Raw genomic sequence first — 25,326 nt, 5'->3', positions numbered from 1 at the left:
ATCTATTGTTACAGGGATAGGGACTGAAGGAGTGAGCTAACTGTAGCCAGTGCCTCACCCTCAGATGCCCATTGTGCATGACATATCTGCCCCCTCACTGCAGGTTAGAGGTCGCTATTTTTAGTAGATGCATGCAGCGCATTGCAGACAGGCATTAAAGATGAACAGTGGCAAGTTCACCCAGAGTTGTCATCGTTCCAGAAGCAGTTTGTCAGCATAGTTGGACATTTGGTTCCAAAATAATTTGCCAGCATGTAGGTAAACTGGTTTTCGAACACATTATGCTGCCTAGTATAAATCAGGTTTAGTCAGGGGCATTTCCCTGAGTTCAAATGTTTGACCAGATCTTTAGATGTTTCACCTAAAGGAAACTTCTGTTCTGTATAACATTCACAACTTATTCACAACAACGACATTAAAACAGACCACATTTTAACCCACAGACCTCATTTTTTACCACTGTTCCATAATCCAATTTTTCCACAGGCTTTCTCCAGAGAGATCCAGATGTTAAAAATTCAAACAAACCACATGTAGAATCATGTCTGGCCTAGACCTTCTTGTTCTTATGAAAAACAGAGATGGTGACAGAGATTATTTCGATTCATTGTGTAGTATGATATAATGTTAAAAGTCTGAATGTGGAATGCTTGGCTAAAAAGATATGTCTTTAATATGGACTTAAACATTCTGTAGCAGAAGCTCTTCCATCGGCTCGCCTTACCCAAAAATACTACTGTGTTCTGTAAACAGGAGCCGCTGGAGATGGACCCACTGGAGATATGAAGAAGCATTTCTTAGTTTGTTTTGATAGATATGGACCCGCCAGCTCACTTGTGAAATTCTGTCCCCCTCCCTTTTTAATGTAATGATTCACCATCTTCAACATCACACATTTATGTGAAAGTCCTATTTCCAAAGATGAAAGAAAATAATCTAGACATATTTGTTTGGCATGAATACAGTAGGAGAATAAAGTACATCTACAGACATATACCACAACCAACAACCAATCCGAATGACATCAAAATGGCTTCTGTTTTCATCCCTTTAAATAAATAAGACTTGAACTCCAGGGACATCACAAGGACATTATGTCTAAGTGTTTCTTTACCCGGCCCATCACTTCTTTGAGTATTCATAGCTATGATCTGTGTCTCACCCACCCATTCCAGTAAGTGGCCTTCGATCACTTAAATAGAGAGGATGGCGATGTGAAGATGAAACAGGGCTGCAGTCAGCAGGGCTCTAGTTTGCACCAGGAGCAGATGAATGTAATCCAGTCATCTGCAGGCGCTTGCATGTGTGGGACACTATGTCTTCCAGACAGGTAGTAATGTAGGGCGTTCGGGGCTCATTTGGGGGCCCATTCATACAGGAGCACCGCTGCTGGCCATTTGTCCAAATATGTGACAGATTAATAGCGGACGGAGTGACGCTGCAAAAACTGGCCATTTGCTGAGGGCCTCTGCTGGTTATGCCTGAAGAGCCAGGGGGTGTGGAGGGTCAGCCTTTAACTGAAAGCCTGTCAGCTGTGTGTGTGTGTGTGTGTGTGTGAGAGAGAGAGAGAGAGAGAGAGAGCACTGTGCACATTCTGCATACCAGCTTTTACAGTTTCTGTCTCTTTTCTTTCATGTTGTGTGTTTATGGCTGCTCACCCTTGCAATGCAAACTAACCCCCCAAAAAAATATATATTCCTGGTTTAGATTCCAAACTTTATAACACATTCACCTCACTATCAGGAAAAAAAAAGTGTATAAGGGAGTTAAAAGTCGCATTCTTCTGCAGCAGTGCTGGGTTGAGGGTCCATCATCCCTATGAAGGATTGTTTCACTGATTAGCATTTCCTTATTTGAACCTCAGAAACTCATATACAGGTATTAAAAGCAGCTGAGACGGGCTGGGAAGCTTTTGGTTCCAGTTGTATTTCATTTTGAATGAGCAGTAATTTGCCGATTGTGTTTACACCTTTGACATTAGTAAAATAGTATATTTGCAGGGTCGTGATGTTACAGAATTTAATTTGCAGTTACTTTCTTTTTGAAATTAGAGAATATTTTCTGCCTCCTGTGCTCAATGAAAATCTATTAAACGATATTTTATTCATTCATACTGATATGCCATTAGTCAGGACATCCCATATGCTTCATACTCTCAAATGTGGGTGACAATCAGTCATAAATAACATTCTGTTTGAATAACAAGTATTTTAGAAGCATTCTAAAAAGAATTCTGGACTCATTCTGTTCTGGATCAAAAACAGTGGAAAAAGACCAGAATCAGCTGAACTGAATTAAACATTTAAAGGTGCAATGTGTTGTAATGACGTCTTTACCGGTCCCGGGGCACTGAGTGCAGGCCACGCCCCCTCGTGATTACCTACTCTTTTCCTCTCCTTTAAAATGAATGTCTGCACCACTGTTCTGGGTCTGGTCTCTTTGTCAGCACATCTCTGGTCCCTTGTCTACTGTATTGGTCAGGTCCTGGCTCAGTCAGTGCGATTCCCTGAGTGGGTGCGAGCAGTGTCCTCTCAATCTTGCTGGCATGGCTGCATTCTACCATGTGATTTCCTGCTGTATGGCTGTGCGGTCCGCCCCAGGGATTTTAGTCCATGTTACAGTGTCTGCCTGTCCTGCTCTCTGTTTTCAAATTTCCAAAGTACAGACACTGAATGTGTACGTTTGATAATGTTCCTGCGTATATTCTTGTGTCTGCCAACCAACCAACCTGGAATCACACCAGAACACCACTGCACACCTATCGCACCTATTGTGTAAAAAAATACCCATATTTTTAATGTATTTTCACTTGTAACATTCAGCCAGCTACCTTATATTTGACATGTATGCCATTTAGTTCACTGTCTTATCCAGAGCAATTTCCTGAGACAATTTCCTGAGCACGTCCATTCACCAAAATCATGATATCAAATGTAGACCCATCAAAACTTATCATATACCTCCTACAGAGATGTCTTTTTAATACAAATTTTGTAGTATTTTCTTAAGATGTGTTTTTCCAGAAGAGGTGTGGTCACGAAAAGTGTGGTTACCAGTGGGTTGTCAAAGAACCAAACACAATAATGTAATAGGACAGTTTTTTTTCTATTGCCCTGCAGCAGAACTTCAAACCCAGACCACGAGTCTCGGATTTATCAGTTCTTCACTTGAGGCGACTACGTCTATTTCTAACAATGGTTCTGTATGACCTATGCCTTGCCTTTACCATTGCAAATATGCTCATTCTGTGAGGGTCAAAGGGTATCTCTCAGGGTGGTGTCACTTACAAAGCTCTGAATAGGTCCCTCTGTTTCAGAAATGTACCTTGTCTCAGACCAGAAATGTGTCAATATGGACAGAGGTGGCAAGAATACACATGTTCATCTCCCAAGTAGAAGAATAGATGTGTTAAAAAGACTGACTGAACTCAAGTGAAAGTCAAAATCTATGGATTCTGAATTGCACTTAGAGAAAAAAAAGTAAAAGGTAACACTGTGAAGGACAAAAGAAGCACTCCTGTCAGGTCAATATAGTTGGAATAAATGAAGAGAACACACCCGTGCTGTGTCTTTTTCACCTCTAAGAAAATATCCCTCTTGATGTCTGGGTGGCAGGAAATTATGTGCTGTGAAAATGCAAGGAGTGGAAGGTACTGATATTCATGTTAAAAATGTATCAAAAAGTACAAATTTGGCATGCATGCTCAAACACTACAGTGGCAAACGTACTTTGTTACGTCCCATGTCTGTGGGAATGGTCTTGCATCTTGAGTGTCGTGTATTTGTGGCTCTGGATGCCTGTAAATGTTTATTAGCTCCACTGAAAGGTTGCAGCCTCAACCCCACAATGTGTCATTTGGCCTAATCCTCCGTCAAGTCTCGTCCACGATCCTGTAATGAAAAGCCCCAGACTCACTGGAATGGCCACAGTCTGTAATTATTGCGTGGAATCGGGGCCTTTCCCAGACTGGAGATGGCCCCAATGTCTTTTGTGAGCGACTCAAGTTGTAAACCCAGTGACCTACATCTGAGCCTTCCTTTTTAGGGCTAAGTATGCAGGTGACCTGAATAAATAAGAAAAGGTGACACAACAGTGAGTAGGGAACGATGTGTTCACCGTGTGGAAGACCTTTACATCTCTCTTCCTGATTACACCATTCCTTTATCCGACACGTGCAGAAACACAATTCACTCATTTGGGTTTTTTAAGATATGATCATCTGTAACGGTGGACTGCATAACACACACCCACATGTACATTATGGCTGTTAGTGCTTTACTCTGCACTGATAAGTCAGAATTGCAGTGATTTTAATCAGGCCATAAAAGAGTGTTTGGCTGCTGAGGGAGGCTTTGTTTGGTGGTTTTGCCATCCCAGTGGACAACATTTTGCCATTTTTCCAGCCTAAACGCACCCATGGAAGGTTGGTAATCATATATTTTTCTGTTCAGTGACATCTGGGGCATGCAGGAACCGCCTTGATGCTATCGCTTACACAGGGACACTGAATGGGCCCTCATGGAACACAGATATTTGCATGAATGGAAAACAGTCTGAAGGCGAGGCCCTGTTGTTGGGCTGATGCAAGAGTCTGATATGGGCTCTGCGGCTTCCTCACCAGGCAGCCTTCTCCCCAAATGAAAATGACATCTCCATATCGACAGCGCTTCGGCAGAGAGTGTGGAGGGCGTGAGGTTTGTTATTGTTCTCGGCGAGCAGCTAAATCAGGCAGTTCCTTCCAGGACGTCTTGGGGGCTTTCGCGTCAGCTCTCTGAGGGTCTTTTGTGCTCGCACCATTAGGGGAACTGAAAATGATCCCCTTCCTCATATGAGCTCACAAAGACTGAGAAACAAACACACCAGACTGCCTGGAACAGTCTACCATGTGACCTAGATTCATAATGGCCTCACGTGCCTGGGCATTCCTCCCTGTGCCAGCTGTGCCCTGTTGGCACAGAGATGTTTGCTGGTGGCATAAGGGACTCATTGAAGCGGGACAAGTTGGTCGGCCAGTAAGGAAGGAGGAGGGCGGCTGGGGGTTAAATGACAGGCGGCCATTGTGAGGACAGATGTGGGGGTCAGAGTTGGAGGCTGGTGAGGCCGATGGCTTGGAAAGGGTCTGGGTGGGGGGTTGTTTTGGAGTCACAGGCAGGCTTTGTTATTCTGTCTGGCATATGGGTCCAGCCAAGATCTTTGGGTGCCCCTGCGGCTCGGACAGTGACCCCGTTCTTTTGTGTGTTACTTGTCTGGGTCCGTGGCTTTGGTCAGGGGGGGTCGGGGTGGATGAATGACGTTGTTTAGCTGGAACGTCTCCTGCCAGTCTGTGCTCAGTCTCAGCGTTCAGTGTGAACTGGCGAGTCTGTTGCTGACCACCATGACACAGACCCCCCCTCACCCCATAGCTCTTTGATATAAAACAGAGCTATCAAAATGTCAAAATAATCATCATATGTTGTTTCTATACAAACCTATGGTCACTGTCTACAAATAAGCAAAACATAATTAATTGTGGCTTCAATTTATATGTTTAATTTATAAAATAATAAAACTTAACCTATGGATACTAATAGAACTATTATACCTCATTGTGATTTCACACCTGATATTTATTGATTGCAATATTCATGTTGAAAACTCAGGTCATTACCAGTTTTAATTTTGCTTTATAAGATAGAGCAGCCTCTTTGATAGAAAAACATAATCATTTGGCACATGGAGGCAGTCGTATTCCTGCAGGTCAAGAACATCAAACTGACCTCCGGACTTACTGGCCCACCCGATGGCCCGCTGTGCCGCTCTGAACCACCTGCAGTTTGGGGCGGCCAAGGTTCTAAAGAAAGATCCATGCCAGCGGGGAGCTGCAGGTCTATGTGGTGAGCGATTCTTCATGAAAGCTCGTTTCCCCACAGAGTGAGGTTATGTAATTGGTCTGTTGAAGTGTGTCGCATGCTGGGGGACCACGCTGCACCCTCAGTAGTTGGAGAGGTGTTATCAGCCAGGAGAGGAAAAGAAAAGGACGGAGTAATCATCTTGTTCTTCCTTCTTTCACACTTAGTTTCATCCTTTTATCTCATATCTGTGCATGAAGAATCGTCTGTAGCTCCATTGGGTTCACACAGCATTTTTATTTGTTCTCCCCACCATGCATTTTAACACGTTCAAAAACATTGCCTTCCATCCAAACAGTTTGGTTGGAATAATCACAGTCAGCATGAGAGTATTACTTGGTTTTCTGTTGAATGAAATAAGACACAAACATATTTCTTATCCTACATTTGGTGTTTTTGCTTCTGGTCACCTTTGTTGGGTGCTGAATGTTTGGATGTTATATATATACAGTACAGACCAAATGTTTGGACACACCTTCTCATTCAATGTGTTTTCTTTATTTTCATGTTTAAAACACACACACACACACACACACACACACACACACACACACATACACGTATATATGGTGGCCATATGTAGTTCATAGAAGCAGAGGGCTACGATCTCCATGATCATTACCAGCCTCCAATCAGCCAACATGCCAAAAAAAGTCCTACATTTTACCCAGCAAATGCTCTGTTCCACTCGTCTGTGGCAAAGCCGGCACATGAAATATTTATAAATCATACTCGTCTCGCCAGCCAAACTGTGCACTTAATCCTTTCAGTGAACCTTTCAGGGTCTGTGTGTTTGTCTGATTTACAGGATGGCAGCAGAGCAGTCAGGGTCCATGCTGGGAACTGGGAGAAAAAAAATATTTCCATTATTATTTCTACTGGCTTGGTAAATATCAGCCTAGAGATACCTTTACAAACACACTCACCAAGCATGGACGGATGTTTTTGTCACTATAACCTTCATACAGTGCTCCTCCAGGACCATGGTGCTACACCAAAAACAGTGAAAGCCTGTATGCTGCAGAACCTTCTTCCAGAAAACATGAGGGACCACACGGGTGGTGTAAATGTCTGCAACAGAGGGCAGAGTGTAGGGCCTGTGCTGTAGGGCCTGTAGGTGGTGCAGTTCCCAGACCAGACAGCGATGGAGCTGCTCAGAACATTCCCTGTAGCAAAATGAGTATGGGAGGTGTCAGGTGGCTTCTCCTCAGTCTCTGCTAGGCTTTGTTGGCTATGGAGCTGGTGTTGAGGCTTACACATTCAGCTTTGAAGCATTGCAAAAAAAAAAACATGGAATCACTGAGTGCCTGAGTGCCACCGTACAGTACGGTTTCTGACATTTCCATTTGTGGCATTCGGCAGTTCTGGTTCTGGTTCTTACATAAGTCAGACTATATGAAAGTGACAAGTTAATCTAAATCATGCAGAGTTTCAAAGAGCAGAACTGGTTCAAGAGCCTGCTCTCAGACAGTGGATAAGGACTGTGTGTGGGTGAGAGATGTTCCAGTGCTTCTGAACATGAACACCGTGCTCATGTGTTCATGGGCAGTGTGGGGGAGAGGATAAGAATTTCTTCTGAACACTTATCTCACACTCACTATTTTACCAAATCTAAAGTGTTCCAAAAAAAGGCTGGTCAGGATCATACATTTGTCACAGACGTATGTTATTTGTCTCCATATGTACGAATGTGTTTGATTCATAATTCTCCCTAAGGCCCCGTGCTTATCCCTGGAATTACATTAAGGCAGCCATGATATCGATCCTAAGGGTGACATCACTGTCTCAGGAACCCATTTCCTGCACAGGCTGGTTTGGGAGAATCGTACGGCGGGGGAGAAAATCAGTATCTGTGGAAGATCCTGTTTCAGCCTGATCCTCTTACAGCCTGAACCGATACGACTCCCACACGCACTGCCCTCTGTGAGGGTCCAGCCATCCATAAAATCGAACTTTCCATATTAGTCCAGAAGCTCACTTTAAGGGAATTGCATTAGTGGCTGCATTTAGACAGAGCTTCCATTAACAGTCACCTAATGTGTGAAACCCTATAATAAAGACGGGGCATGTATACAGCTCCTTGAAGACTCAGCATGAGAAATAAGAGCTCTACATGCATTTCAGCTCTCATTCATGGATGAGTCACCGTTCAGTCACAATCCAGACAGGTATTGCAATATTTCAAAATATTATATTATATATTATACATATGACTTTTTTATGTAAAGCTGCTGATGGAATAAGAACAACAAGCGTCTAATATGCTTTGTTGCTTTGTGTGCGCTTGACAAGACATAAAGCCTTAATTTCCTGAATGCTATAACACATTGCTTGGGGCACATTCACTAATGTCACAACCAGTGAATGTCTTCGGAATTCACAGAAATAGACTAACAAGAAAGAGCTCTTAAAATTAGAGCAGGAGAAGGTGTTTACCCAGCTTGCCATTTTGTTGTTTTGACAGCACTCTCTCTCACACACATTGACACACACACACACACACACACACACACACACACACATTACTTCCTCATTCTGGACAATGTCAATACATTGCACACTCAGGTGTAACACTGCAGCTCCCTCTTCCCCTTCTGTAACTCCGAGGAGACAGAGAAGACAGACAAGCAACGGATCACCCTGCAGTCACACTGTACTCTCACTGTCCAGGCAATGATCGTGGTAACAGGTCCACAAACGGACCCCCACTGGCGAGAGCGCCAGGATGTGCACCGGTGTGTTGTGTGGCGTGGGTGTGTCTGGTGATTATTGCCTAATCGGTCCTTGAGGGCAGCGTTGCATCACACGACATGAGCATTTCAGTGATTTGTATACAGAAAATGGTTCAATCAATATAAAGCCCTGTCATGAAAATGGTTAATGTCAAGATTTTGCCATATAAGTTTGACATGGTTATGGTAAGATATTGCTTTCTTGTATAATGAACATTTCTAATGTGCTATTTCCATACACATTCCATCAAGGTCTTGGTGTCTGATGTTGGTTCTGGTGGTAGCCTAGTGGGTTAGACACTCGCCTACGAACCAGAAGTCACGGGTTCACAGGGACACAGGTACCATTGTGTCCCTGAGCAAGACATTTAACCTTGAGTGTCTCCAGGGGGACTGTCCCTGTAACTACTGACTGTAAGTCGCTCTGGATAAGGGCGTCTGGTAAATGCTATAAGTATAAATGTAATGTAATAGTGTCATTTATTATGAAACCTTTTAGTTATCTCAACCCCCAGTCTTATTTTTCTATTTTCTACAATAATGTGATAAATATTGTGAACATCTCTGAAAGTGTCAACATATCAAGTTTGTTTAGCCCTTGTGTGTTCATTCTAGTCTGTAATCCCTGTCTCGGCTTTGGCTTTAAACAGCCACCAGATCAAAAACTGCCGAAAGACATACACTGTTTAATACAGACATATTAAACAGTGTGTGGGTGCAGATTATTCAGTCATTCCTGCATGCAAATCTCAAAACATGCATATCATGTTTAAATCATGAGTGGCCTGAACTAATTTTTTTCTCTGGTATAAATGCAGTGGAGAGATGCCATCCAACCATATCTGTTTTCTCAAAGGCCACATTTTTAGATTCACCAGGAAACGTAAGAAGCTCACACTACTGCACGGGAGAAAAGTGGTAAATCCCCTGTAATTACTCAGAACAAAAGGTATACACATATTTCAATAGTACAGCCTCTGTGAATGCTGTTGCCATGGCAACAACGATGTCAGACCTGTTTTTTCTTTCCTTTCCGAATGTGTATGAAACAAAACGTGAATGTGTGTGTTTCACACTGTGTGAATGTACGAGTCTATTCTTTATTTCTAGCTCTTATCGATGCAACATCTGCATAACCCACCTCAGGACTATAGAACAGCTAATTTTCCAGAGCCACCACAGTGTTGGGTTTTGGGATCTTGTTTCTATGAGCTTTTCAGGTTCCTTGTAACTGTAGACTTATTAAGTTAAGTTATTAAGCAAACTATATATTAAATCTGTCTGTCAGCAGAGTTTGGGAGGTGCTCTGGTTCCATGTTCCGGACCGGAATTTTTGTATTGTGTGCGTGTGTCTTCCTAATTACCAAGTGTTTTCACCTTTTCTGCCCGGGATAAAGGGACCTTGTTTTGCCCACGTCTGTGACCTCTGACTGTATGTACCTGTGTATCTATGTGGCAGTGTATTTGTCCAATGTGTTGTGTTTGTAACCTGTGATGTATTAAATCCCCAGTGTTGTGTCCTCCATCTCTGGCATGTAGCCTGCAGTGTGACATTGTAAAATACACTTGCGATCATTTGCAGCCATATTCAGTATAATGAAACTAATAGTTTACAAGACTGAAATCCAAATCACATTCTATATAATAAACTTAATTGTAGATCTTCTGTATCATCATGCCTTGAGAATATTTACAGAAAATGTTTTTGTCAAGTTTCTTGAAGATCTTTGCTCACATTTCCATTTGGTAAAGCTTATAACAATCTATTATTTTACTGCCTGAAACCCACACAGTCTTCAAAGCAGCAGTCAGCTCTAAAGCCATTTAGCTCAAATGTATGTGAAATCTGGCAGTAAACTGCCCTTAATCTTCAAATGCTGCCACAGTTTCACTAACAGGGAACATTTTCATGGTCCACTAACCAAAGACTCCTGCTTTTCCTAGAAAGGTCACATGGTTCTTTCTCCTTGTGTCCTGAGCCCTTGAATAAAAGAACAGCAAACACAAACAGCAGTCAGACAATGGCCTCTGTTCATGTCTGCTACTGGAATCAGCCCACAGATGCATGTCTGTGTGTGAATGTGTGTGTAAGACAGTGTGTGTGTGTGTGTGTGTGTGTGTGTGTGTCTGTGCTAATGGCCACAGATTTCAGAACATGTACATCATGCAGTGCTTGAGAAAATTAGCCAGGACCCTGGTCACCCCAGTAATAGACTTTCAGGCAGGCGGTACTGTAGCATCATCCTGGGCAATCAAACTGAAATAGATATGCAGATACTTAACCACTCACACAACACATGATGCATGTTATTGTAATTTAACTCTGTAAAAAAAATACATTTATATTTCTTTATGTTTAGGTCTGGTCATCCTAATTGTTCATGGTTTGGAACTGCTAATACCACCACCAAATCGATAATGGGTAAAGACACAGGCGCACGACATGCTAAACATAAAGTGGGGTTTTAATAAATTAAAATGAAATGGCTCAGTGGCCAATAAAACCTAAACAAAAAAGGCAACACTCAGCATAACAGTACACATATACATGCAGGTATATGCAAACAATGCTCGACAAGGGAGAGTGAGCATTCCCCTGATTTAAAGGGTCCTAACTGTTGTCCCATATTTTCTTAGGGAAAATCCTTCCAGAACTGGGGTTCTTTAACTGTCTCTTTAACTGACTGCCGGTATAAATCGAGGAAGACTGAATGCTGTAAATATATTTATATATTTTTTCAATAGAATTTTGAACTGATACATTTTGATGAAAATGTTGAATAAAAAAAAAGCTACTATATATTATATATCTCCTTCCAAAATAAAGCTTGTGATAGTGTTTGTGTAATGTGAATGAACTAATTATTAATTATATTAGTAGTAGTAATAGTAATAGTAGAAGTAAATAATATTTACCTGTTTGGGTTGTCAAGTATTCTAATCTCTGTGAGAACATTTAGACCTTCTACCATCATACATCTGCCATCAGCTAAACATGCTCTTCAAGAAGTTACTAAAAGACTCCAACGCATGTTATTGTGTGTTTGTGTGTGTAAAGAGATGGGGCTTTGATTGAGTCTGATTGGGTTATACTCCTCAACCTGATCAGGGCTAAGCCTGATGGCTCCGGAAAGTAAATTGCTGCAGGAGGCAAACACACACACACACACACTTGTAGTAATCGATGTACATACAACACACACATTTTTCATTTGCACACACATTACACACTGTACCTAAAATGTCATATTTGAGCACACACACAGGCAACAAGTTCATTTTGATATAAGACATTTATTCTCGGCATAAATGCATTCAGCAGACAGCTGGTCTGGGAACTGAGGGAGGGAGAGAGGGTCTGTCCATAAAAGCTCAGGGGTCATGTTGCGCTTTTGGAAGTGCTCCAGAAGTCCAACCTCTTGTCCAAATCTGTCCAGTCAAGTGAGCATGTACGGGGTCATACAGGGTGTAGAGACTCCCCCTCCTCCCAGACCCTCTGCCTCTCGTCAGCACTAAAAGGCTTATCTGTGTCACATGCATAAGCAGCGTGGCAGTGTGGGCCTTCCCCGGCGAGTAGGAATCACATCCACTGATTCCTTCTCACCCCACCTTCCGTATTTCCATTTCCCTCTTGTACCTTGGTCTCCTTCACACAGACACAGCGTACTATTTGGTGGCTCTCCTCAAATGGGCACGGTACTTGAGAAGAACTGCTGGAGTTGCAAGATTGCACTAGCGGCCCACACTGCTGTGTATGTCTGAGTGGCAGGAACAAAGGGTCAAAACCCCAAGCCTGACTGAACTCTCCCCTTTGACCTGCATGGCACATACAAGAGCCAAAACAGGCCTTTGTGGGCAGGGGGGAACAATGGCGTACACAGACACACACATTTCATCACTGCCACATGACAGCATTTGAGGACTGAGCTCAATGTCACATTGGCTTTTTCCTTTGCTAGGTATGAACAATCATGAGCTTTTTTTTTTTAGATTTTATATTAGAAGTTAATCAGTTATATGAGATTAAATCCAACCAACGTACCTACAGAATCCTCATTTCCATAAAGAATAATGGCAGACAACGTGAGCAAATAATGGGTCACCACAGATCCCTCCACTGACACTTATGATTTCCAATTCTGGCTGTGTCCTCCTTGTTGATGTAAAAGCAGCATAGAAATGCAGCATTTGTGTCACTGCCACAAATGCCAAGATTCATTGCACACCGGACCCAACAAACAAGATCGTCCAATTGAAGAATATTCAAGGCCACAGTGTCTAAATTAGCTTTTTATACTTACAGTATGAATTTAATTGAGTGCAAATAATGTGTGCAAAAACTGTTTGAATTTGCAAATAGTTATTTATTTGAATCATGATTCAGTAGTTTTCCTGCTCCATCAAGAGGTTTCATACCTGCTATTTTATTAAACATATTTCCAACTAGCTGCACATTTGAACTGGACTCCCCGGATTTTTAGAAATTTTTGCCAGAGACGCATTTGAGACACACTGTTACTTGTGGCAACAAAAAAATGGGACAACACACAACTGTGATTAGCTAGGTTATGAAAATATATGCCTCAGAGGGCACACACATAATATTTCAGAGAAAAAGAAGTCATTTATCATAATTCTTCAAATTTTCCTGCGTGGTAATGACAATTATTTATCTTCAGGCATTTAAATTACAATTATTGCACAGATGCCTTTAACAAACATTTACTACCAGTGCTGTTACAAGAGTGATTCGGAAACTCGAAATGTAAATGTGGAAATGCTGGAAATACAGCCCAAACGTCCCTGCTGTCATGCCCCGACATGCTCCTGCTTTCTCTAGAGTTAAGCACCTGGTCACCCAAACAAACAAATAGCTGGTCACGTGACATGGGGACACACCCAGCCTGCTGAGCACAGTCAGAGAAGTGCGTTTCCAGTTTACCCTCATTCGATGATTGGAGACGCGTGGGACTTTACTCTCATGACTTTAATCTCTTATTGGGCTCCCATCCATTTTGTTGGAATTGCCTGTTGTACGTCACCCACTCAACATCATAAAAAATGTGGACCATGGGTGGTAGTAGCCTAGTGGGTAACACGCTCGTCTGTGAACCAGAAGACCCAGGTTCAAATCCCGCTTACATCCATTGTGTCCCGGAGCAAGACACTTAACCCTACGTTTCTCCAGGGGGGGGGGACTGTCCCTGAACTACTGGTTGTAAGTCGCACTGGATAAGGGCATCTGATAAATGCTGTAAATATAATGTAAATGGACTGAAATGCCTACCTACCTTGTCTTTTCTGCAAGTATGTCTTCACATCTGGGCTCCTTTCAACAACACAAAGACCAATTAACTGGCATTCATCTGTCAGCTACCTGTTTATGGAATAATAAACAGTGCAGAATGCACAGTGGAGGTGGTTAGGTCCTCATTATCTTCACCAGGCCCAGAGCGAAGATGAAAAAAGACCCAAATGAGCCTTTTGAAAGTAATCAGAAGCAGTGTGTTATGAGGTAAATGCATGATTGCAGGGTTAGATCACTCGAGGGAACTGATGAATACTGACTGCACTGAAATGCGCCATCAGATTTTTTTGTGAACTTAGAAGTGTCTGCTTTACAATAGTGCTGGTACATTGCAGCAAGATATAGAACAAAGGACTACTTTAGAATATGTTCCAAGGTTTAATAAATGAATTGGTTGAAGGACCTGATGCTGTTCTTTCTTTCTATTTGGACTACATGGACTTGCTTTAGATCTGCGTTTTTTCAGATGGTTTAGATGATCACATATGTCTGCACGGAGCTGACTCAATAAAAAAATATCTTAAAAAATAGAACACAGTACATCCCATATGTGCTCCATATGGAACACATCTGTTAGTTTCCAAATACTTCATTTTTTATGAGATGGTTGGCAACAACCAGCTAGAAATGTAGCGTAGTAGCTCAGCTTTTTCTTTTTTTTCATCTGCAGACATGACATGATCCAACACATCTTTGGTCTTTTGGTCTATATTTGACTGAAACTGTACAGATGTGTGTTAACAATATGCCAGCATTACAGTACTCGAACCTTTAATCTATAGGATTAAAGGGAAATACCCTAAAAAGTCATTTTAGCCTAAATTGCATGAAGTGGATGGTGTGTACATTTTTTTCTCCTCCTACCTGTTGTTTCCTGAGAGAACAAACTTGGCTTGCTGTGTAACGGTCATGTGTTGGGCAGCAGTGTAATCCTAATTCCCAAAAACCGAGCCCAGACTGATTCTATTTCCTGCCCGTTGCAATGAGAACGTTCAGCCATCAAATATCTTTAATTATATCTGATGCTGTTATGTGGTTTACCAGAAGAATTTATTTTCAGAAGACTTATATCTCAATGTGTGCATGCTGGTTCTTTATCGACGTCCCCAATGTCACAGAAATCCATAGTTGAAACCACAGTCTAACCAGTAAACTCCAGTTGGTAAACTGGAACTGGAATTTCTTCAGTGCTACATTTACCAGTAATTTGTCGGTCATGGCTCTGTGGGCCTCTGTGGCCGTTCCCTCTTCATGCCTGTCTTTGTTCGGACTCCACATCCTGCTTGACGGATCATAACTAAAAGTCTTGACACATACTCTTGCAGGCCTAGACTCACAAACAATTTTATGTTCAAGTTAATATTTCATGCGAGTATAAATAGTGCCTCACAATCTGATGACCATTGTCCTGCAACATACAAAACATAAATCAACAACATGCATTACTTTCGTTCTAGTCTTTCAATTAATTCAATTAAATTAAATTTTAGAAAGGGCCCAGTCATTGGATAACACATTTGAAGGGTGGGTTTGGATTGGATGTTATGTGCCGATTGCACCCAATTCAATATATAGAAATGTATGCATTAAGTGAATTATGTATACAGTTGTCAAGTTGTAATGCAAATTATGTACCATTATAAATGGCTTCACACGGCCAACACAATGCAGGCATGTTGATTGTTCTGGTTGTAGCACGTTTTGTTATACTTTGCAATTTGCAATTCACAAAGCATGCAAATGTTCCTTTCGTTATATAGAAAAAAATTATAAAGAATTTGATTACAGTTAATGCCCAAATAGATTGTGAAGCATTGTTACTAATACTGCATCCCATATAACATAGCAGCAGGCAGAGTGAGAAATGCAAACACAGCAAAAAAATAGGTTAAAACCCGTCAGTTGGGTAACTGCCTCCTGCTCCAGTTTCGACATTTTTTTTTTTTTTTGCGCAATACTGTTTGTGAGAAGCTTGTCGCTGTTTCCCCTCAGCTCACCTCAGCTCTGTAGGTCTCCCGGCCACCCACATGCCATGACATGTCCCTCAACCCCCAGCTGCCAGCAGAAGGCCTTCCTTTACCGCCCATTATAAATAGAGCTCCGAGGGGAGGAGCACTGTGAGGGATGTGATTGCAGTTGGGCCTGGGGGGATTTGGGTGGCTTCTAGTGTTTGGGGAAGCAAAACAAAACCCAACCCCCCCCCCAAAAAAAAATCCCACAAAGCTGTAGTGAAGAACGTCTCCTTTGTGTATAAGGCTAAAGGTTAATCACACAGTGCAAAGGAACGCTAACCCATCTGAGGACGTCACGACTGTGACCAGCTGAAACTGGCTGATATCCAATCAGGAGAGAGAGAGAGAGCGAGAGTTGTGGGTTAGACACTTCCAGGTCCCATTGGACATTTTGTTTGATTTGTTTTCTCATATTGCCACGCGGCAGGGCGTTTAAAGTCGATGCAGCGCTTTGCTTCTTTAAAAGCGCACTGCCCTCCAGCTGAACAAAAAGGCCTGCGCTGTGCACATATCGGCTGATGATAAAACTTTCTCCACCGCTGTAGTTAATGTGTCCGTTCATACCATCTGACGCAGAGGAGAAACACTTTCCGTTTTCTTGCATAAGCAGATACTGCGATTGGTAGGCGGTAACTTGTAAGCTGTTCATTTTGCAATTTGCAGAATATACTGGTTTACATTTACAGCATTTATCAGACGCACTTATCCAGAGCGACTTACAATCAGTAGTTACAGGGACAGTCCCCCTGGAGACACTCAGGGTTAAGTGTCATGCTCAGGGACACAATGGTAGTAAGTGGGGTTTGAACCTGGGACTTCTGGTTCATAGGCGACTGTGTTACCCACTAGGCTACTACCACCTGTTTTATTTTGCAATATACAGAAATGCTTGAGAGAAATATGTAAAAATATGAAGCAATAATATTCATTATTTACATGATAATCATAAAGATATTATTATTAACATTTAACACTTATTTTCAGAAGAATTTGCTGTGAACGAGGTTGTATTTGTGTGTGTGTGTGTGTTGAGTCTGCTTGGTAGGCAGGCATGTACGGGTATTATGTCTCTATGACTTCTCTTCTATCTGGACAGCAGCTGCCTTATCTGTGTGTATACGTGCATGCACATGTGTGTGTGTGTTCATGTAAGAGCCTGTTCAAAGACTCTTGTCATTTGTTCCGCCATGACTCACGTTAGAGCTGTAAATCTTTGCCAAACCAGGTTTGGGCTCAGTTTTTAACATTTGGCTCAGGTCGGGTGTTGCATGTCGTAAATTCTTTTTATTAAACATTCATTTTTAAATAAAATGCTCATTTGATTAGCAATTCTCGGTGACTGTTTTAATCCTAGTGAGAGAGATGTGAAAAGGAGGTTAGCCATCATAGCGCACAGGCTTGGGTCAGGTTGGGCCTAACTTTTGACACTCGAATACAGCTCTAACTCACGTGGTTTTTGTAGATGTATGGTTTTTAGGGTGAAGAAATGGACACACACACACACACACACACACACACACACACAGACATGTACTAGCCAAAGGTTTTGACAAATACTGGTTTCAGTGTTTTTAGATTTTTCTGTCGGTTGTTTCTGTGGTCTATTGAAGTATAATTACAAGCATTTACTCCCCCAGACACTTAGTTCTCACTGTGGCCTTATGGCACACTGCTCCATCATGCTGTAAAAGGCATTGTTCTTCACCAACTGCTCTTTGCTGCCCTTCTTGACCAGGCCATCCTCCAAAGGTCTTCACTGTGTGTGCAGGGGCACTCACTCCTGCCTGCTGCCATTCCTCAGCAAGCTCTGCACTGGTGGCACCCCAATCATGAAGCCCTAGGGCTTGCGGTACTTTCTTGGGCACCTTGAAGCTTCCTTCTTAACACTTTGAAGTTTTTGATGATCTGATAAATGGTTGATTTAGGTGAAATCTTAGTAGCAGCAATATTGTAAGTTTTACTGATTGTAAGTCGCTCTGGGCATCTGATAAATGCTGTAAATATTCTGCCTGTGAAGCCCTTTTTATGCACAATGATGAATGCACGTGTTTCCTTGCTGTCATGATCCGGCCCGGCAGGGGTTGACTCCGGATCCGGAGTCCGGACCGGAGTTTCATGTTTGTCCTGTGTAATGTTCCCTGAACGTGTTCACCTGTTGTCTATTTATATAATTGTATAAAACTATCCTGTTCGTGTCTGTTCGCTGTCGGGTCATTGTGCGTGTTCATGTTCCCCTGTCTCGTGTATTTTGTATTAAACCCCTGTCTGTGAAATCGTGCGAATGCGTCCTCCTTCACCGCCATGTCCAGCCCACCCGTGACACTTGCAGGTAACCATGGTTAACAGAGGACGAACAATGATTTCAAGCATCCAGGCAGCTATTCTACCACAATCAGCATGACAGAATGATCTCCATTTTTGCTCCTCAACACTCTCACTTGTGTTAATGAGAGAATCGCTGAAATAATCTCAGCAGGTCCTTTTGCGGCAGGGCTGAAATGCAGTGGAAATTGATTTTTTTTTGTGATTAAGTTCATTTTCATAGCAAAGAGGGACTTTGCAATTCATCTGATCACTCTTCATAACATTCTGGAGTACATGCAAATAGCATAATAAAAACGGAAGCAAACCACTGGTGAAAACCAGTATTTGTGTCATTCTTTTGGCTACGACTGTTTACACACATACAGACATGTAGTCATGCAGCGTTGAGGAGTGATGCTGTGATGAAATCAGTCGAAGTTTGATTAGCCCATGATTAGTGGGGGGCCCGAGGCCTGTGACGCATAGCCCTGCTTCCTGATTGGTCAGAAAGGGGTGAGGTGATGATGTGGGTCAGTAGTTACCCCTTAATTATATCAATCACACCTGCGCATTACACACACCAAAGTATGGTGTTCACAAGCCCTGCATGAGACACACAAGGTACACTAGACAGATTTTCAACAACAAAAAAAAGAAAACCATATAGCCAAAAAATACAAATAAAAATATAAAAGTGTACAAATTCAACCTTCAAATTTAACAAATGGAGACGCCGACCCAACTTGCATGTTCTTTGATCTAATTTGTTCCTTAGACACATTGTTCGTGGTAAAATATAAAAATGAATTTAAATGGCAATTAATACTAACCATTTAATAGTGATTTTTTAAAAATAAAAACCCTGTTTGGTGCCTGTCCAGTTAGAATCTGGTTCATACCTGGCTGGATGGAGTGACACAGGCTGCAGAACGTGCGGGCGCACCCACCCACCCACAAAATAAATATTTTAGCCTTGAATCAGCAGTGGGATGTGACTGCAACGATGGTCCGTCATGGCAGAGCGTGTTGAGATCATAGCCACTCTCCGGTCTGGGAGCCAAATGTCACCTCTATAAATACTCAACAGGTCCAAGCAAGAGCTTGTATACACACACAGGCACACGTATAAGAATATTTTACAGTGGACACTACATTGACACACTGGCTAAAATACTTTTGCCTCAGAAGGCATCAGCTTTTAGCTGAGAATTCTGCACACCATCACTTTTATATTTAATGTAGCTAAGGCTCATTCTTTGTTGTAGGTATGGCTCTCCCTTAAAAGAGGTTATTGAAATGGCATGTCATTTCACAGATCACAGATCATGAGGCTAGCTCGTTGTTTTATAACATTGTTTTATAACGTATCTATAATATTTAATAGCTTGGTTGTGTTGCCTCATGACGGTTGTTCCACCTGTTCTTGATATGCTTCTCTTCCAGCATGTGCCTTTTGGCACATTCAGATGCACATTCTTACAACCATTAACATTCCAAAGGATTCTTTAAAGCTGAAACATGATTACAGGCACATTTCAATGTCAATTAATTCCAAAAACGTAGGGTTCTATCGCCAGACAAAAGAGGGAACCACATGGAGTAAAAGAGACTTTCCTGAATGGTGTGGGAATGTTCAGGTTTGATCTGGGCAGGTTAGAGCTGGGCCCAAGGTTACGGGACAGTGATGGTCTAGGGGGTAAAGAAGCGGACCCGTAATCGGAAAGTTGCCGGTTCGGATCCCAAACTGCCGTCCCCACACTGCTCTCCGGGCGCCTTTCGTAGCTGCCCGCTGCTCACTGAGGGTGCTGAGTTAAAAGCAGATGAGTGCTGTGGTTTGTCATATGACAACTAATCGGTTTTAGTTTCAGAGCATTTGGCGAATGAAAAGCTTTCGACAAAGATGAGACATTTACATTTACTATTACATTTAAATACAACGTTTACCAGATGCTCTTATCCAGAGTGAGTTACAATCAGGACAGACCCCCTGGAGACACTCAGGGTTGAGTTTCTTGGTAGTGAGTGAGGTTTGAACCTGTGACTTTGTGGTCTTCTGGTTCATAACCGAGCGCATTACCAACTAAGCTACTACCAACCCTCTTCAAGAGGTTCTTTAGGATGAAAGGGGGACGTTCTTATTCTGCTACCCTTTGTTAGCTTGATGAATCATGCCAAGGAACTGCAGATAGGAACATTCTGGATCGGGATTGCCCTGTGTGAAAAGATAGCAGATCCAGCTCTTTCTTCTGACACCTTGACTACACCTTCATTATAAGTATTAATTATGCCAATGAGAAGAGAACCACAGATGAAAGAAACCATTCATCAGTGCGACCAGTTCAGGGATATTATGGGCCACACCCTGTCAACATCTGGAGATGGGCTTTGACCCTCCTACATACACCGCACACGGTCATTTTCTCATGCGCACTCTTTTTCCTCTACCTCTTGCTTATAAAGTATATTTTTTTCCGAAACTCAAGCTATACACAGTGGGCAGCGCTTTTGCTTTCCTTTTTTAACGGGGAATATCCCAACATTCCTACCACAACGAAAGGGAAAGCGAGAAAGAGGAACAAAAACATAAAAAAATGGAATAACATATTTTTATCTCTCACAATTCCAGAAATGGAAGTTTCTAATTCCTGGCAGTAGAAGCCCACCATGCCCATAAACTGTGCGGCTCAGCTCTGTGTCTCCATTCGAACTCTGTTTTCACACACATGCAGACTTTTCACATGTAAAAACCTCTGGATTCCCCTCCACTGACCTTCACCCCTCTGGGCCATCAGCAGCGTTTGATGGCACAACTCTGAGTGATGAGTGAGAAGCCAGCATGTGGCTGATCAGGGAAAGTGGAGGAGCCGGACCATCAGGCCTGGGCCATACTTGATGTTCCCCTTAGATGCTATTCACACACACACACACACACACACACACACACACACACACAAACCTCAGCGCTAATGAAGGAAATCAAGGTCAGCTGCTCTTCATCTTCCTCCACCAAAGTCCTTTTTATGGACAAACAAAACAACTTCAACCTTCTTGATGAACAGGTCCAGCTCTGTGCTCTCCAGATATCTCCCAGGGGATTAAGAATAGTTTTCCTTTTAGTTTCTAACTAAACACTTCAAATATTTGCACATTTAAATTGCTCCAGGTATTATTTATTCATGTCAACATAAGCTGAAAAACACATTTTGTGGTAAAAGAACATCCGAGAGAACCTGCTAGATCTATGTACCTAATTAGACACATTAGACACGATGCATTGGCCTGTGTACCACGCGTGGATTTCTTTAAGACCTATTACTGCAGGCATTAAGGGAGCTATCAATTATTCAAAGCCTCTTTTAACGTTATGATGTCATTGTTGCTTAAAATCGTGTTCCCACGGGGCCACGTTAAGCGTCCATTTTGGTTCGAAACAGTAACAAAATGAACAAATGGGAGCTGAGTGGGGATGTTTTCTCTCTCGTATGCTCTGTTTATTTCAAGAACCGTGACGTCACCAAGACAACGCCTCCTAAGGCAGCGCGCCTCGGATTGGTGCGCTGCTGCCGCTGCCGCTGGTGACGTCATGCCGGGCTGGGCGGAGCCGCTACATAAGCCGATTCCGAGCACAGCTCGTTCCACTGTAGAGGAGGAAGAAGGCGGCTCAGGGTCGGACGCGCCCACCTTCCCCCCTCGAACTATTGACAACAGGGTCCCGCTTGCCCTCGAGTTCCGGACCGGGTCCTCACCTCGACTAATAAATGCCCAGCACCGGCCTGACGGAACCCGAACTCGACAGACACAAGGATCGGCGTCCGCACGCAGGAAGACGCGCCGCCGCGGCACCGCACGGAGCCCCGTCGCCTCCTCGATGCATACCCTCCGCGCACGCGCCACGATGAAGCCAGAGATCAGCGCGGCCGTCGGCTTTCTCTCCCGGTTCCTGCGGGTGAAGGGCCACGTGAACGACAGGCAGCTCCAGACCTTCAGCCAGAGCCTGCAGGACATCCTGGCCGGTACGGTTTTTGTGACCGAAACCCCGCGCTATTGTTTTGAGGGGAAGGGGGGGGGGGGGGGTCCCCGGAGACGCGCGCGGGCTGCATTACGCAATGCGCGCGGCGCGTCCGTAAATACGCGTTATTTCTTACATAACGGAGCCGACACGCACGAACACAAAGGCAAAGACGCCCCAGCTAGCTGCTAGTTAATACCTCCGATATAGGCGTTACAACGCAACGGCGGGTATTAGTCTATTCGTCTAATTAATGGCGTGGTACGGAAAAGAAAACATGGCCAAATCCCCCCCCATAAAGTACGCATTGCTTTATCGATTCTCGAGTGTGGACTTTAATGATGACAAATAATGACACGCAGCCCCCGTCAGAGATAATAGTTCACTTATGAAGACGAACGACCGTGGGCGGTTTCTCCTTCATATTTAATCCAAGAAATGCATCATTTATTCCAGGACAAAATTGGCTTATGCCTTGCCTGGCGCGTCCAGGACTAATTCAAGTGAGTGGAATTTGCGCAAATTGAATCTGTCATCAGCCAGATTTGGCAGATCTGTCGTGGCAGGAAAGAGAAGTAAAAGGCGCGGGTTCTGGCGTCCAGGGCCCGGTGTTTGTAAACAGCCGGCGGGACAGGATGTGGCCGGACGGGGTGGGGGGGTGGGGGCGGAGAAGGAGGGAGAGAGAGAGAGAGAGAGAGATCCCTGCAGGGCCCGCGGCGAAGTAGGCCGGTTCAGGCCCGGCCGGATTATTCACCCGCTCGGGCGGATTAACGGCTGCAAGTGTTGTTTATAAGAACCACGATTAGACGCTGGTGCTGGGACACTGTCTACATCGAAAACATTCACCAGTAATACTTGTATCTGGAATTTAAATGTTTTATCTCTGTTTACCGTTCCACAAAGAGCCTTTGTTGCTAAAAGCGGCCGCCTTTTCAGCCCTCGTTCTGAGTTCAGACGTGCCAAACCCTCCCGGCTGAGACAGAGTCCATTATTTGAGAAGACAGGTGCCCTCCGGGTCCTGCCCTCCCCCCCCGGGCCGTCTCTTGTTTCGCGGTGAAAGGCGAGAGTCGGCCAGTTTTTACCATGACTCACGTCAAGCGGGGCTGACATGGACATTAACGCCCTGCACTCGGCCGGAATTGAGCTGGGCGCCCAGGAAGGATCGGGCACGAACGCTGGCCAGGCTGTGGGACGGGATTTGTTTTGAAGTCCGTGCGCGGTGCAGCGCCGCCGGTCGAGGACTTTGTAACACGGGGCCAGCGGGGGATTGTGCAACCAGCCAGCGCCTCCCCTCCCCCGTCCGGGCACTCTCGCTCTGTCACGTAGTCCCGTACCGACTTTATCTCACAACAGGCCCTCTGGCTTTCTCGCCCTGCTGTCCTCCGGTCTTTCGCGCTTTTTGGGGATTTGCTTTGGTTTATAGTCCCAGAAACCCAAGGTCCAGTTTAAATTCACTCGCACCAAAACAAAGTCATTGTCCAGAAATACCAGTTTGGCAATAGTCTCAATATTTTCCAGGCAACCCTTAAAATTCTAAATCTAAAGGTACCAAACAATTAAGTGAATTGTTAAATGTAGAAAGGAAGCACGGTCACCCTTTCAACTTTTTCCCTTTGATTGCGGAATCTTTCAGAAAACGTAACGGGCCGTATAAAGGTCCTGTAAGCTAAGTCACTTTGCTCCCTCGCCATGCTGGGTAGTGTGACCGGGGGTAACCTGGCATAACCTGAAGTAACCAGCTCGCGTGCTCATCATGTGGCAAAGACGCAGCATGCAACAGCGTGTTTTAATTTGAGCCGTTCCTTCGCAGCTTAAAAACGGTCAAGCACGCCCCTTTTTACCAAATAAACAAGCTTTGTCACTTTTATGGCATGCTAATTAACATATTTATTCATCTGAAGCTATAAAAGGTAAAAGTTTTCTAAGTGGGATAAGTTCCTTGGGTAATAATGCAGTAATAACGGTGTGGACGTTGTTTTAACGTTTGGGGCCACTCTGTTCTCTCTCTCGGCAGAACAATACCAGCACCACTGGTTCCCTGACCGCCCCTTTAAGGGCTCGGGCTACCGCTGCATCCGCATTAACCACAAGATGGACCCCCTGGTGGGCCAGGCCGGCCAGCGCATTGGCCTGACCATCCAGCAGCTCTACCTGCTCCTGCCCAGCGAGCTGACGCTGTGGGTGGACCCCTTCGAGGTGTCTTACCGGATCGGCGAGGACGGCTCCATCTGCGTGCTGTACGAGTCTCAGCCCAGCGCCGCCGCCGGCGGACCGGTCACCGCGGGGACCGGCCATGCCGCCAACTCGCTGGTGGACAGTCACATCAGCTGCAAGGAGGAGCTGCTTCTGGGCCGGACCAGTCCCTCCAAAAGCTACAGCATGATGACTGTGTCCAGCTAAAGCCGAGCGAAGCACAGACAGGCCAGGCGTGGTTTTTTTTTCCAGATAATAATGAAATACAGAAAAGAGAAAAAAAAAACGTAAAAAAAAGAAAAGAAATTAAAATATGAAAAACAGAGGATGTGGCCTATCGTCCAGGTGATGGAAACCTTGTGGGTTTAAATCTCACTTGTCTATTAGGTTGTGTTGGATCTGCCAGAAAGCTCCATTGTGAGGGGCCGTGACGGGATGCACCTTGGGGAGGGGCGGTGTCAGTTTAGACCACGCCCGTCCCACCCCCTAACCCCGCCCAGGAGAAGGGAAACCAGGAACCAGGGTCTTTTTAAAAAGTTTTGATCCATGTTGAATTTGCACTTTTCCCTACACACACACACACACACACTTTTCTTTGGTTTTAAACACCACGGCCACAGCAAACCTCTATAAGTGTCAAAAAGCTACTGTCCCCAAGCTAAAGTATGATTCATCTCAGAAAGAAAAGAAACTATTTTATTTATTGCTATTTTTATTGAGTTTTGGTGAGATCTGGGGTGTGCGAAGTCGAGTTAGCGCCCGTGTCTGTTCCAACCCGGGTCATGTGCCCATCAGCGAACCTCTTAAAAAAAACATTTGCTTGGACCACAGGGCACATTTTAAAATTTTAATTAAAATGTTTTGTTTTCGTTTTTGAGAT

The 25,326-nt window shown here is 43.8% G+C and overlaps 1 protein-coding gene across 1 annotated transcript; it reads left to right on the top strand.

Annotated features, from left to right (window-relative positions):
• The first annotated feature begins 21,888 nt into the window (after nt 1-21,888).
• btg1 (B-cell translocation gene 1, anti-proliferative) lies at nt 21,889-24,732 on the top strand. Its single transcript, XM_028955533.1, has 2 exons — nt 21,889-22,257; nt 24,268-24,732. The coding sequence occupies exons 1-2, from the start codon at nt 22,113-22,115 to the stop codon at nt 24,651-24,653; spliced, it is 531 nt and encodes a 176-aa protein (XP_028811366.1). The 5' UTR covers nt 21,889-22,112; the 3' UTR covers nt 24,654-24,732.
• Nucleotides 24,733-25,326: the final 594 nt, after the last annotated feature.

This window comes from Denticeps clupeoides, chromosome 15 (genome assembly GCF_900700375.1).
Source record: "Denticeps clupeoides chromosome 15, fDenClu1.1, whole genome shotgun sequence".
Classification (NCBI taxonomy): domain Eukaryota; kingdom Metazoa; phylum Chordata; class Actinopteri; order Clupeiformes; family Denticipitidae; genus Denticeps; species Denticeps clupeoides.
Note: the sequence above shows the minus strand (reverse complement) of the source record. Positions and strands in the feature narration are given on the sequence as shown.

Excerpts from the sequence above, each read along its gene's own strand:
- btg1 (XM_028955533.1), top strand. The coding sequence starts at position 22,113 with ATGCATACCCTCCGCGCACGCGCCACGATGAAGCCAGAGATCAGCGCG. Across the intron at positions 22,258-24,267 it reads CCTGCAGGACATCCTGGCCG|AACAATACCAGCACCACTGG; the intron begins GTACGGTTTTTG and ends CTCTCTCGGCAG.